The following is a 14,396-nucleotide window of genomic DNA, read 5'->3' as shown; positions in this document are numbered from 1 at the left end:
CTGAAAGAACAACAACTTGAAGCTGAACAGAACCCTCCACAACTAAGACTGAAAGGACAACAATTTGACCATTGTTCCCCAATAAAGTCCTGTTCCCCTTACCCCAATAAAAATCTTTAAAAAAAAAAAAAAAAAAAAAAAAAAAAAAAACGTTATGCATAAGTGGACAAAACCAGATACAAAAGGCTACCTATTTTATAATTCCATTTATATGAAATGTCCAGAATAAGCAGATCCATAGAGACAGAAAGTAGATCAGCGGTTGCCTGGTGCAGGGGGGTGACTGCTAACAGGTATGGGATTTTGGGGGGTAATGGTAATGTTCTGGAATTAGACAGTAGCAACAGTTGTACAACACTGAATATGTTAAAAACTATTGAATTGTACACTTTAAAACAGAGACTTTATGTTATATGAATTGTATTTCAATTTTAAAAATCAAATCTAGGAAATTAGAGAGAACCAACAATTATGTGTCTCTTGATATGTTGTAATAGCAAGTACATAGCATCACTTAAAAAGTGAACCTGAATCTGATCAAGCCTCTAGAGTCACGCCCAGTGTATAGGAGATTCATGGAATAGAATAAGGACATATTGAACAATATTACAGGGCAGGGGGAAACAATGCACTCTGTCACATTCCAAGAATGGGGAATTCTTCAAACAAATCACCTAGTTTCTTCAGTAAATAAATAGTATGGGGAATTATTGTGGATGAAATGAAGCTTGAAAACCAGAACCAAATGCAAAGTGTGGTCTTTTTCAGGTCCTGATCCAATCAAAAGAACCTAAAAAATACTTATAAAGATATATACTGAAGTATTTACAAATGAAATTCTATAATGTCTGGAATTTGCTTCAAAACAATCCAGTGTGCGGTGGGGTGTGGGGGAAAGGGTGGTGCAGAAGAAAAAAGATCACTGGTGAATTGACAGTTGCCAACATGCTTGATAGCTACAGAGAAGTTCGTTACACTATTCCTTCCTACTTCCGTGAATGTTTGAAAATCTACACAATAAAAAAAAGATGTCTCCATGAAATCGGAGCGTATTTAGAAGTTATACCTTATTTGACAGAAAAATGGGATAAGATGGAATAATTGAGTGTGAGGTGACTCATACTTTATTCAAAGCTGAAATCAAAGCTCATGTATAAAATCTGAAGTGACCAGCCCAAATTATTTTATCATTACTTTTACAATTACAGTAATTAAATTGGAAGTGGAGCGGGGGTACCAGAACCCTCCCAAGGAGGCAGAAAGCAGCGCAGACTTTCAAACACCCAGAAACACGGTCAAAATAAGTTGTCGGCCTTCTTTCTAACATCACATGAGTCCTTGTTGCCTCTAAGAAAAGTACAGCCTTCCAAATCTGGCCCCAACCTGTCTTTCCAGCAGCATCTCCTGCCTCTCCTCTCCTCACTTCCTGGCCACACCACCATCATTCACTGGTCCCTGAGCAAAGGGACCGTCTGCCTTTGCACTGGCTGTTCCCTCTGCCTGCAAGTGCTCCTGTGAACTCCCAATCTTCCTTCTACAACCTGTTCCTTTGTCTCCTCCTCCTTGACAGAATTAGTCATTCTCTGTTCCATACACACTGTAAGGTAATTATTTATTTCTAAATCTGCCCCCACCCAATTCTGCGCTGTCGCAGACTCTGTCTTGTTTATCTCTGCATGTTCAGGGCCTGACATAAAGTCGGTATTTGACACATAGTTTTTGGATGACGGACTGTGACTGAAGGAGCAGCATAGACTTTGGATGGCCCAGTGCTGAGTGTGGTCCCAGGAAAGTCATCCAGACTGGGGCTCTTCTTTCAGAGGCATGCCCGTTCAATCCTGGCACAACAAAGCACACAGTCTGATCCAAGAATAACTGACAAGACCACCTGGTTAACACCAACTCAGTAATAAGCAGAAGAAAGAAATTTAAGAAGAAGACTTTGAGCCTAGTATCCTGTTTCCCCGAGAATAAGAATGGGTCTTATATATTAATTTTTGCTCCAAAAGAAGCATTAGGGCGTATTTTCAGGGGCTATCTTATTTTTTCACGTACAACAATCTACATTTATTCAAATATAGTCATGTCATCTTCTTCTGGAACATCGTCATAACATACTAAATGCGTCCATCTGGCTGATGATCTTAACTGAGGCTTATATTCGGGTAGGTCTTACTTTCGGGGAAACACAGTGGTATGCCTGAGTTGTATATTGGCAATGGGGATAGGGAGATAATTCAGGGATGGGGGCAAGATCTCAAGAGTTCTCTAAGAAAACTTTGAGGGAGCTTGGCAAGCTAATAAAATAACTACTCTTTATGAATTAAAACAACAATGACAACAACCTACAGCCACAAAATTTAGAAACCAGCAGCAGCTCACTGGTGCTTCTATGCTGCCAGCCCGAGCAGACCATCCACCTACAGGGAATATTAAACAGCCAACTTGTGTCCACTCAGCAAAAAACCTAGAGAAAAACTTTCCTTTCTTTGTTTTTTAGCACTTTTCTTTTACACCTTACAATTGAAGGGGCAGATAATTGCAGGGGAGAGAATACTACATTAGAAGACCTTCATAAAGAACCCTACATCACACCAGATTCTAGAACATAATTATTTGCTTACCTAGTCTAATTTTCTCCTTTCATAAATAAAATGACTTTCTTCTGGTGACTAAAAAAAAAATCCCTGCTCATTTGGAAAATACAGAAAAATATAAAATATGAAATAAAAATGTCCCATAATCCCACCAGAAGTAACAACCCGTACCATTTGATGTATGCGTGTGTGTACAGGCATGTATTTTATAAAATTGGAATATGTCATATAAAGTTTCATGTATTACTTTGTCACTTAGTATCATACTGTGGGCATTTTTTCAGGTCAATAATTATTTCAAAACATGACTTATAGTAATGACTGCCTCATAGTTTACCATATAACAATTTATTTCAGCCATTACCCATAGGACATTTATGTTGTTGCTAGTTTTCCTCCATTATGAATAGTGCTGTAATTAACAGCAGTCCTAGAAGAAGGCATGAGGGCAGGAACTCTTATAAGGCTCTTGGTTCATGCTCTTGAAATTGCCCTCATGAAAGCCTGTACCAGTTCATTGTCCCTCCCTCAGTGTGTGACAGCTTCTTATGTCAAAGTGCTTTTCCTCCTTTCACCATGTGTGAAAAAGATAAGGTGTTTTTATATTTCACACATGAATTTATATTTTGTAATCAAAAAAGAAATTCATGTTCTTCTTTCTGTTTAATTTCCCCCCATTAAACAGATGGGGAACCTGAGGCCAATGGATGAATAACTTAAAGACTTGCATTATGAAGCCTGACAGTTGGGCCCGAGGCGATTGAGTCTTTCTGGATAGAGCTGCGATGCTTCTGAGAAGAAAATTCTAAGGGCCTTGGTAGTTTCATTAGCCAAAAATGAAATCCAGCTTTGAAGACAATGAAAGATGATTCTGAGAAGACAATTTAGGCAAGCCATCACAAATCCGAGGGGACAAAATTGGTTCTGAGGTTGCTGTAATGGGAGGGGAAGCTGTCACCACTGGAGAGTTTCTGTTTTATAGGGACTTGGGGGCAATCAATGTTGTGTTTGTTAAGAATGCTCCCAAAGACATTGCTGGGGAAGGCTTGACCTGAGAATCCTTATAAAAAGTCAGGTGGACCTGAGAATATTAGATAGGTGGTGCTGAGAGGACAGTTTGAGATGGAACTTTGGTACTGAGGTGACTAAAAATTGGTTCTAATAAGGTAGCTGGAGGAGATTGACTATTCCTGAGAAGACAGTTTAAGGGAATTCAAAGTTCAAATTAAACAGAGTCAAAGATGGTTGTCAGGCTGGGGTGGTTTGGTTTCTCCTTCCTCCAGAACACATTCAAATCTCCTATACCAACAGGCCCACTGTAGGTGCTCCGTTAATTTGCTCAGTAAATAAGATGAAGTCTGGTTCTCAGGAGTATGGTCACTAGATCTGACAAGGTTCTAGGATGAGAAGTTGGTTCTGAGGAGAAATTAGCTTTTGTGGAGACTGAGATTGTTTTCTCTGAGGAGGACACCCACTTCTGGTTTTGTGGAAAGGGCAACTTCTGGGTTTGTTTGGGAGCTGAGGAGGCACTCTGGCCCAGCTGGGCTGCCTGATGTACGTGGGTCATGGGCATGGGTGAAGACACGTCAAGATTGATTCATTTCCACCCATCTGCCTCACTGGATGTATGAATATCCCTCCCTCAAAATGAGTCCCAAGTGAGAGTCTTAGGAGGGCCTTCACCCCCACTACACCAGGGCCACTTCTTGGGCCGCAAGTTTGCAAATCAGCACCAGGGTCTTAGAGGAGAGGTCTGCAGTGTGGAATCAAAGTTAGGAAACCCACCTGGAGCTGGGCACGCAAAGATAGGGAAGCAAAAGGTTTTTTTAATCTACCTTTATTGCGGTATAAAGGATTTAAAAATAGCTTTATTGAGGTATAATTAACATACCATAAAATGCACCCATTTTAAGTATACCAGCCACTGACTTAGTAAATGTACAGGGTTGTTCAAACATCACAATCCAGTTTTAGAACATTTCCATCATCCCCAAAATAACAAACAGATTTGCAGTCACTGCTCTCTGTCTCTACGGATTTGCCTTTTCTGGACATTGCATATTAATGCAGTCATACATTATGCACCTATCTTCTTTATCATAATGTTTTTGCAGTTTATCCGTGTTGTAGCACACACCCATGTTTTATTCCTTTTCATGCTGACCGATATTTAATTACTTGGATGTACCACATCTTGTTTGTCCATTCACCAGTCGAATAGGTATTTCAATCATTTCCAGTTTTTTGCTATTATGAATAATGCTGCTATGAACATTTGCATACATATCCTTGTGTGAGCACATTTTCATTTCTCTTGGGTAAGATACCCAGGAGTGGAATTGCTGGGTCATATGCTAAGCGTGTTCTTAACTTTATAAGACACAGCTAAACCATTTTCTAAAGCGGCTGCACCATTTTTACATGCCCACCAGCAATGTATGAGGGTTCCAGTTTTTTCCACAACCTCACCAACACTTATTATTGTCTGTCTGGAAAAACTAATTATTAAAGATAATTTCCTAAATGAAGTCACCCCAACCTTAACACATACCCAGGCAGGCAGCAGGGGCCAGTTTATCAGAGTTGGGAACATAGACCACGACCAAGCCTCTGGCTTCAGCTGCCCTTTTCACTCAGGCTGCTCCACAGTCCCAGACTCCCAGGGCCCAAAGAGGAGAGAGAGAAGCTGCGGTTGCATCACTCGCTATCTCAGAACTAAGAGGTGGGAATGTGGTAGGATAGGATTTGTGACAACTAGTGGGTGAATGGGGCCTGTGTTGCAGAACACCATCAGGGGAAGAGCCCCCAGGAGACAGTAATAAAAAGCAAAGTGTACACATAACCTCTTAGGACTAGTCCCCTGGGGTAGCATTCCACATCATCTGATCTTAGCCCCTTCTTCCTTTCGAGGCAGGAGTGCCTCATCAATGTGTAGCCCACCCTCTATCAGATACTTTCTCTTTAGAAAAGTATCACCAAGGACTCACGTACCTTTGCCAAGCTGAATAAAACCAAGAAGCTATAAACAAACGGGAGGGAGTTCGAAGTAGAGCAATAAAAATGATGTAGGGGCTGGCTCTGTTAATTGGGGGGAAAGCTTTAATGAAGCAAACCCCTTAGGAGGCTGGGCTCTGACTCTGCGAGGGTGGGGGGAGATGGGTGGAGATGGGTGATTATCCTTTGAATAAGAAGAAAGTGAGTAAATGGACACACGGTGGAAACAAAGAGCGGGAATGGGGGACTCTGGAGTAAATGGAGGCACAACCACACAAAGACTTTTACTCAAATGTTTACAGCAGCTTTATTTATAGTAGCCCTAAAGGGAACCCACCCAAATGTCCTTCCACGGGTGAAAGAGTCAACAAATTGTGCTATAGCCATATAGTGGACTACTACTCGGTGATAAAAAGGAGTGAGCTATTTATACATAACATAACAAGATGGATGAATCTCCAAATGATGCAAAGTGAAAGAACCCAAACCAAAAGGATTACACACTGAATTATTCAATTTATATGAAACTCCAGAAAGTGCAAACCAATCTATACAGCAACAGAAAGTAGATCAGTGGATACCTGAAGACAGGAGTAGAAGAAGGAAAAATTACCAAGTGATACAAGGAAAGTTTTGGAGGTGGTGGATAGGTTCATTATCTTAATTGTGGTGATGGTTTCACCACCTGTGTACATATGTCAAGACTCATCAAATTGTATACTTTGTATGTACAGTTTACTGCATATCAATTGTACTTCAATAAAGTTGCAATAATAATAATAATAGTAATAAAACAACCTAAGTACTGAGGAGAATGGGCTTCTTGGAGAGAGCTCCCTGAAAAGGAAGATGAGACAATTCTACTTGGATCTGAGAAGCTGAGTGACCAACTTGACCTAAGAGAATGTCTTGAGTCAGCTTTGCCTCAAAAGGCTCTCCTAGGTTCTGGTAATGAGAAAAAGGAGATGGGAGGAAAAATTACCGAAGTGGAGGGTCAGATTTGCTATTTGGGTGCAAAAATCTTATTAGCACTCAAAAGTTTATGGGTAAAATGCTGAAATCTTATTTGCTCGACACCTGATTGTTAGACCTGGCCTCATTTTCTTTAGGATCCTGGGATCTTACTCTGCACCATCTTCCCCTCTCACAACTGCCCTAAGTGTGGCTGGACTAGAGAAAACAGCAGGAATGGGGAAAGAGTGCGACATTGCAGAGGATACCTCTGAGCCTATATTGCTCATTTCTTGGTGTGTGTGTGTTGGGGGGGAGGTGTCTCTGTGTTGGGGGAGGTAGAAGGAAGCACACCTCAAACATAGCCTGAAAACCAGGCAAAGTCCCATCCTGAATGTATAGAATCTTTCAAAATGGATGAGACCGAACATTCCTGAAATTCAAGAAAAAAATATCTCTCTGGTACTGGGGGGAAGGATCAAGGGTCCTTAGGACCTGGTTCTTTCTTTTACTTCAGAATATGAACCTGTCCTTTGCTGGAGGAGTTCCCCTGGCCTCTCTCCTCTACCACCCCACTCCTCTCTGTCCTTCTTCACATTCCTGAAGCCCTAGACAATGTCCCCAAGGTAGCAATCAATTGTTCAACATTATCTGGGTTCCTTCCCAAACCTCAGCCTTTATGATGACAGCTTTTATCTGCACTGCCCTGTGTCCTTGGTTTCACATTTCCCTCACAGAAGCAGGAGTTGAAATGAACAGTTTCCTTTTATTTTATACCATAGGACTGTAAAATGGGGCAATTTGTGAGTTCTGCCCTATTTTAACCACGCCAAGAAACTTAAGTTTGGACTGTCAGAACCTAAAGATACCCTGCTGACAGGACTCATAAAAAATTACCTAGTAGGATGGGCGGAATTTCTCACCAAGCCATCTGCATCAAAATCGCCTGGGGTGCTTACTGTCAAGGCAAGTTCCAGGACCGAGCCAGACCTGAAGAATCAGAGATGTGGGAATCTGATTCTGGTGACGGTGATAACATAGGAGACCCTCTGCTTTAAAGGAACAGATTCTCTTTGCTCCTTCTTTCATATTTTATGCTTGCCGTGTTTTGTTTCTTGGGAGTATGTGGGAGAAATTCTTAAGAATGTGTTGCAGGCATAGACTTGTGTTCCTGGGTCTAGAGTGAGATGGGGAGGGGTAGGTGGGGCTGGGAAGAGGTATGCCAATGCAAATATTGTCCCATCAGGACCTGGCAGATTTGCCAGGAGGCTCACAAGGACATGCCCTTTGCTAGAGAATGTGGCTTGGTTACCCCTGCTCTAGTCTGAGGAGTCTGGTATCATGGGATAGAGCAGAGATCAACAGTGCTGGGGGTGGGGTGGGTGGGGGAGGCTAGAATAGAAGACAAAGAATTGGGTCGATTCCAGGGAATTGCTGGAATTCCCCCTGGCCCCAGGTGTCCATCAGTAACCTAGGACACTCTCAGAGGGGGGAGAAAAAGGGCAGGCAGGTGAGACCTTGACTTCACTCAGGGCCTGATAACCAGACCCAGGTAAGGAGCAGGATTCTTCATTGTCCTTGATTTTGGGAGTCAGAAGTTAGGAGGACAGCCGAGGCTTGGGAATTCCAGGACACCAAATCCATTGCACCCATTTGACCAATGGATGGTGGTGTCTAACCAATTCACGAACTCGTTATCAGAGTTGGAGGTAGTGCTTCCATTCAGTAGCACTACCCAGCAAAGACTCAGCCAACACCCTTCCTGCCTCACACACAAAGCAAGTCAATCAGGTTGACTCCTACTTACCCTTTCCAACTCAACTTTTCCACGTTTCCTAAGTCCCTGGGTGGGTTGTGTCCTTCTCTGTGCTTGCATTAGAGCCCCATGCTTGCCCATATTATGTAACATAATACCATGTTATAATTTTTGGCTTACATCTCTGTCTCCTCAACTGACAATCTGACTTGCTGTAGCCAGCTCAAGGCCTCTCACAGAATAGACAGATGCTCATGAGCCCCCAAGGACTGCTCCGGTCCTGAGAGCAGACCCTCAGGGGCTGGGGCCACAGGAACTTAGCACCTCGGGCCTCCTACACAGCGGGTACAGAGTCGGTCTGGATGGGAATCGTAGACACCAGGCCAGACTCCTGCCCACTCTGTCCCGTGTCCCGGAAGCTGCCAAGGATGGCAGCTCCAGCTGGCAAGCGATGAGATTTCTTCCTGGAAGGATTCTTGGCTTGAGAACTGGCCCTTGACTCTTCTAGGCTTCTTTTTTACCCTTAGGTTTCTGGAGACATGGAGGATGGGAGAGGCTGAGTCAACTCCAGCTGTTATTGTTTCCCAAAGCCTTTGTGCCCCTCCACTTATCTCCCCCAAGTGTATATGGCAGGAATTCCCAAGAACATAGACTTTCCCAACCTTTGGGCGTAAAGATGGGGGCAGGGCTGGTTGAACATTTGGGGCCATGGGGACAGCACTGCCTCTGACCCCACATGTCCCACCCCTCCCTCTGGCCTTCTTCAGCTTTAACTAACCAACATAAGGCTGCAGCCCACCAGATTGAGGAGGAACAGGCCCAGAATCAAGAAGAGGAGACCCACACCCAGTCCTCGTAAAGAATTCAATCCAGTCACACACAGTGGGCACGACTCTGTTTGGAATACCCTTGTCTCTGTAAAAGCCCTCAAACCCCCAAAGGGGACAGGGATGGCAACTGCAGAGCCCGCCCCCTAGCCCAGGAAAGACATGTGCAACCACAGCTATTTTATTTTCCTTTTAATTTTTCTGAAGGATATACACCACATATCCCATGGGCAATAAAGCGCATTCAATGTGTTTATAAGCCAAACAGTCACTTTGTTTAAGCAAACACAAGTACAAAGTAAAATAAAACCACAAAATAATGAACTTCATGTTCATAACATACAAAAATCGCCGCCTACTCAGTAGGTAACTACAACATTCCAACTCCTGAATATATTTATAAATTTACAATTTCAGTTAAAAAAATAGACTTTTGAGAGTTCAGATTTTGTTTTAGATTTTGTTTTCTTACATTCTGGAGAACCGAGGCTCAGCTCAGCCCTCTTCCTTATTTTGCTCCCAAAGCTTCTTCCCCCAAATCATCACTCCCTGCCCCCCTTAAGGCTAGAGGTGAGCACGTCCCTCACACTGGCACATGTCAAGCCATCAGCAAGGCGCATCACACAAAAGGCACCAAGACATGAAACTTTTTAAACCAAAAGGACAAAAAAAAAAAAAAAAAAACACTTTCAAAAAAAAAAAGAAGAAAAACCAAACCATATTTTGCCACATGTGAGAGTACAGACGGGCAGTATTTACAAAAAGGTTAACGGAACACCACTCTGACACATGCTCTGATTAATACCGAGGACTGCTGTTTCAAAAAAAGCTTCAAACTTAATTGTCACAGCATCATCACAAAATAAAGGATCACCATTGGTTTGCTTGGCTTTTCTTTTTTTTTTCCCCCAAAGTGAGGACCTAACTCCAAATAATACAATAGAATATTCAAATTATCTTCACATCAAGAATACCCCAAGAAAAATGAAATCCATGGCACAGACACTGTACAAGGGCATGGGGCTGGGCTCCGAGGGGCCCAAACCCCATTTTGCCAACTCGATTTTCTAGCATTGAAGGGAGCAAGGGGTCAGGCATATGGTGGAGATGATACTGAAATGATATATCCAAAATCCATGCAAATCAAGTTCTTTGGATAGAGGTGAAGAACTTGGACATGGCTGTTTCAGGCAGCTGAAGTCAAAGGGAGTAGGGGAGGAAGGGGAAGTGGGCAGAAAGGATTGTTGGCCAACAGACCTTCCACGGCTGACCCTGGGGTCAAGTAGAGGGGGAGGACTGGCTCTGAGAACCTCCATCTGGCCTAAGAGGAAACGCTCCTATGGCCATCTCCTCCTCCTGTCCTTTAAGTCTCTTGTGTTTCTTTTTCTCCCTTTTCCCGTTTTTCTTCTTTCCCTTTAGCAAATTTCAATTGTCCTGGGAGAAAAGGTTGTTGTCATGTCCGAAAGCCCTGTGGAGGCGCTGAAGGAGTTGGTGACAGCTGAAGAAGGGAAGCTGCTGACTTGGGCCGGGAAAGCAGGGGGAATGGAGGAGTATGTGGTAGCCACTGAGGGTGAGGGGAAACCACTGTGCACAGGGGATGGGTAGGTCGAGGAACCAGGAGAGGAGTAGGAGGTGGGCACAGGTGATGGGTATGAGGTGGTGGCTGGGGATGGATAAGAGGTAGTGACTGGGGAGGCATAGGAGGTAGCCACCGGCGAGGAGTAGGAAGAGAGGGAGGGGGTGGCAGAAGAGGCCACAACACCTTTGTCTGCTTTTTTGTCTTTCTGCCGCAAGTGGATCTTGGTATGCCTCTTGCGTTCATCGCTCCTAGCAAACTTTCTTCCACAGATGTCACAGGCAAAGGGCTTCTCGCCTGTGTGGGTGCGGATGTGAGTGGTGAGGTGGTCACTGCGGCTGAAGTTGCGCATGCAGATGCGACACTGGAAGGGCTTCTGGCCAGTGTGGATGCGAATGTGGCGGGTGAGCTCATCTGAACGGGAGAAGCGGCGGTCACAGGACTCCACTGGGCAGGCGTAGGGGCGTTCATGGGGGGGAGTCTTGCTGGGCCTGTTGGGGTACTTGCGCATGCGGCTGGGTTTGATGAGCTGGGACTGGTATGTGGTGTTGAGGGCCTTCAGGTCCTGGGAGCCCGACTGTGTGGCAAAGGCCTTGATGGTAGAGAGTGGAGTGAGTGAAGGCTGCTGGGTACGGCTCTCCAGGCCCTGGAAGGGCTTCTGGTCTGGGGTGCCCAGGCCCAGGTCCCCCTGCTGTTGTGGGAACAGATAGTCAGGAATCATAGGGACCTGGAAGCTACCTTTGGCAGCAGGGTAGGCAGGAGGCGGGTACTGGAGCGCAGTGCCTGCTGAGCCAGGATAGGCCTGGCCTTGTGGCTCAGGGAAGATGTCAGTGTTCGGCGTGGGAAAGGTGGGTGCAGCTGAGTAAATGGGGCTGCTGTCATTGGACTGCACGGCGCAGCTCAGGGGTGGGCTCTGGGAGGCTGAAGAGGAAGAGGAGGCTGCTGGAGATGGTGCTGAAGATGAGGTGGCTGGTGGGTTGTTCATGCTCACGAGGCCGCTGACCAGGCTGAACAGGGGCTCAGGCCATAAGGTGTTGCCACTGTTGGGTGCAGGCTCCAGGGAGAAGCGGCCAGTGTAGGTGATGGGGGGCAGCCGGGTGGTTTGGCTTGGGTAACTTGTCTCCACCAGAACCTTCTCGTTATTCAGAGAGATGTCAGGAAAAGACTCTGACAGGAGAGAGAGAGAGAGGCTTGGTTACTGGAGAGCAATCACTGGAGGGCAAGGAGGACCCGAGCTGCCAGGCAAGAGGTCGGGCGGCTACCATTGACTGCTGAGCTAGTTAATAATTGATAGCAGCAGATTGCAATGTTCCTGGACCCGCTCCAGCGGCAGAGCCCATTTCAACAACAGCTGACGCAAATACGGAGAATCCCCCTCCACTGCAGCTCCCAGCGCTCCGCTCCGCAGCGGCGGCTGCGCGGCCAAGGGATTCCCGCCAGCACCCCCTCGGCCACGGCTAGTGCGCGTCCCCTACCCCGGGCTGCCGGGACATCCCTGGCCACGGATCACGGCCTTTCCTTGGGGACAGGAAGCAGGCAAGGCAAGCCTTTGGCGGGGAGGAGGGCCGCGCAGCCCTGCTCATCAAAACAAGCCCTCCCCCCCACCTCCACCCACCCACGCAGCCCCAGAGCTCTCCATCCAAAACAAAAGCTCGCTCCTTTGAGCACCGCTAGGGACCAGGAGGGTGGGGGAGGGTGATGTCCCCAGGCATCCCTCTAACACATGACCCTGGGGATGCGAGGAATGGAAGGGAAACCCCACTTGCATCCCTGAGGTCTAGGAGCACTGCTGCGGTGAAGGGAGCGCTGCAAGGGCCGTGGGGGAAGGACTGCACGATAGGATGGTAGCTAAAGGGCTAATATTCGGCGTAGACCACCGCTTACCTGAGGTCAGGTGCTCGTAGGGCTGCTCGCCCGCCTCCCCTTGAGGGTTGAAGGCGCTGCTGCTGCTGCTGTTGCTGCCGCCCCCTCCACCTCCACCGCCCCCGCTGCTGCCGCTGCTGTTACTGCCGCTGCCCTCGGGGGCCCCGGCGGCACCGAGGAACTGGGGAGCCCCATTGCCCAGCAGCATCATCTCCTCCAGTTTAGGATAGTTGTCCATGGTAGGCGAGTGAGGAAAGGAGCCAAACGGGTCGGAGATCTGCAGCGGGGACATCAGCTGCATCTCGGCCTTGGCTGCGGCCATCCGGGACCGGCGGGCTTGAGAGCTAGTGCTGGGGCGGGTGGGCGCAGCCGGAGGCTGGAGCTGCGGGGGACACACTCTCGGGGCCTGGCCGGGTCACATGCGGGGCGCGGGACACACTGTGGAGAGTGCAGGTGGGGTTCCCAGGCTTGCCCTCGCCGCCGGCCGGTGTGGACGCGGCACTGCTACCGAGGCTGGGGTAGGGGCCGGTCCTGGGCGGCGGAAGCTGGCGGCGAATGTAGCTGGTTGCGGCGACGGCGGCTCCCCAAGTTCTGCGCGCTGGGATCTCTCGCGACTCCCCGGATCCGCCTCTATTTGAAGGGTCTGGAACAGCACGGGCCCGCCTCCGTCGTGACGTACATGGCCATATATGGGAAGCAGGAAGCCCTAATATGGCAAGACCGGCTGGGAGGACCCGGAGTGACGTGAAGCCCCCTATGCGAGAGCAGTGGGCACCGCCATCCCGAACCCGAGGCACGGCGCCCTCTCCCGCATCCTGGGCGCCGAGGCCTCGAGAAAGCCTGAGGATCAAGCCGCAGCGGAGGACTCCTGGGCCCAAACTGCCCCGGAGTTCCCGAGGTTGCCCCCGCCCCTTCCCTCCGCCTTCTTCCCTCCTCCCGAGCCGGAAGCGGCTGGGCCAAATCGGGGCGCTCCAAATAAGGCGCTGCCCAAATTAGGGTTGTTCCGGCGGGGGATCCTTCCTGCTCCTTATATGGCGTTTCCGGGTCGCTGCTTGCTGCTCCCTGGCTTCCTCCCTCCTCTCTGGTCTCTAGCGGGGAGCCCGAACGCGCGCAAGAGCGGGGGACGCCCAGGCGGGGAGGGCTCAGGCGCGGAGAACTGGGAGCATCTTGGCTCTGGCGGCTTCCCGGCGGGGACTGGGCTGGGGAAGCCCGGCCCGTGGCGGGGGCGAGGGCGAGTCGGGCCCGGGTTCTGCCGGCGTCATCCAATGCCCGCCCGCCCACCTCTGGGACCGTGGGAGCGGGGCGGGAGCGAAGGGGAGGAGCGGCTGGGCTGGCGGGGGCAGAGGCCGCCCAGGAGAGGCGGGGCCTTGACCTCGTGCCTCGACCAACGACTCGGTGCCTTTCCAAGTGTCACTGGGGAAACTGAGGCTAGGAAATAATAGCCAGATGGTTCCTGGGTTCCTGTGTGTTGCGGTGAGCGCCTGCTTCTCCGCCATCTGCCAATGGGATGTTGGAGCGTGGGGATACCTCTGCGCCACCAGAACCGAAAGGCTGTTCCCTGGTCCTATCCGGGGAAGAGACCACCTTTGGGTGGCCAGATAAGGGAACCTGGTTGCCCTAGGAGAGACCTGAGTCCTTTTCCCACTAGGACTTGGGGGTCCTTGTGGTGGTGGGAAGACTGTGCCATCTTTATCCAGAACAGGTGGAGGTGGGGTGGACACTGAAACGGGGGGCTTCCCTATGGGCTGTGTGCAGACCCCAGGCTAGCACGGAGAGGGGACCTGTTTAGCGGCTTGATGCTGCCCCCTGGAGGCCCCTTCCAGCTTCGTTCC

At 48.3% G+C, this 14,396-nt stretch overlaps 1 protein-coding gene across 1 annotated transcript; it reads right to left on the bottom strand.

The window, feature by feature from the left end:
• Positions 1–9,302: 9,302 nt before the first annotated feature.
• On the bottom strand, positions 9,303–13,174 carry EGR1 (early growth response 1). Its single transcript, XM_019740385.3, has 2 exons — positions 12,586–13,174; positions 9,303–11,868 (listed from the first exon to the last, which is right to left on the bottom strand). Exons 1-2 carry the CDS (start codon positions 12,884–12,886, stop codon positions 10,541–10,543), a joined length of 1,629 nt encoding a protein of 542 aa, XP_019595944.1. The 5' UTR covers positions 12,887–13,174; the 3' UTR covers positions 9,303–10,540.
• Between the last annotated feature and the right edge of the window lie 1,222 nt (positions 13,175–14,396).

The sequence above is a fragment of the Rhinolophus sinicus genome, chromosome 5 (genome assembly GCF_057876585.1).
Source record: "Rhinolophus sinicus isolate RSI-liver-muscle chromosome 5, RSI-T2T, whole genome shotgun sequence".
Lineage (NCBI taxonomy): Eukaryota > Metazoa > Chordata > Mammalia > Chiroptera > Rhinolophidae > Rhinolophus > Rhinolophus sinicus.
This window is presented reverse-complemented; position numbering and strand designations above follow the sequence as displayed.

Excerpts from the sequence above, each read along its gene's own strand:
- EGR1 (XM_019740385.3), bottom strand. The coding sequence starts at position 12,886 with ATGGCCGCAGCCAAGGCCGAGATGCAGCTGATGTCCCCGCTGCAGATC. Across the intron at positions 11,869-12,585 it reads CTACGAGCACCTGACCTCAG|AGTCTTTTCCTGACATCTCT; the intron begins GTAAGCGGTGGT and ends CTCTCCTGTCAG.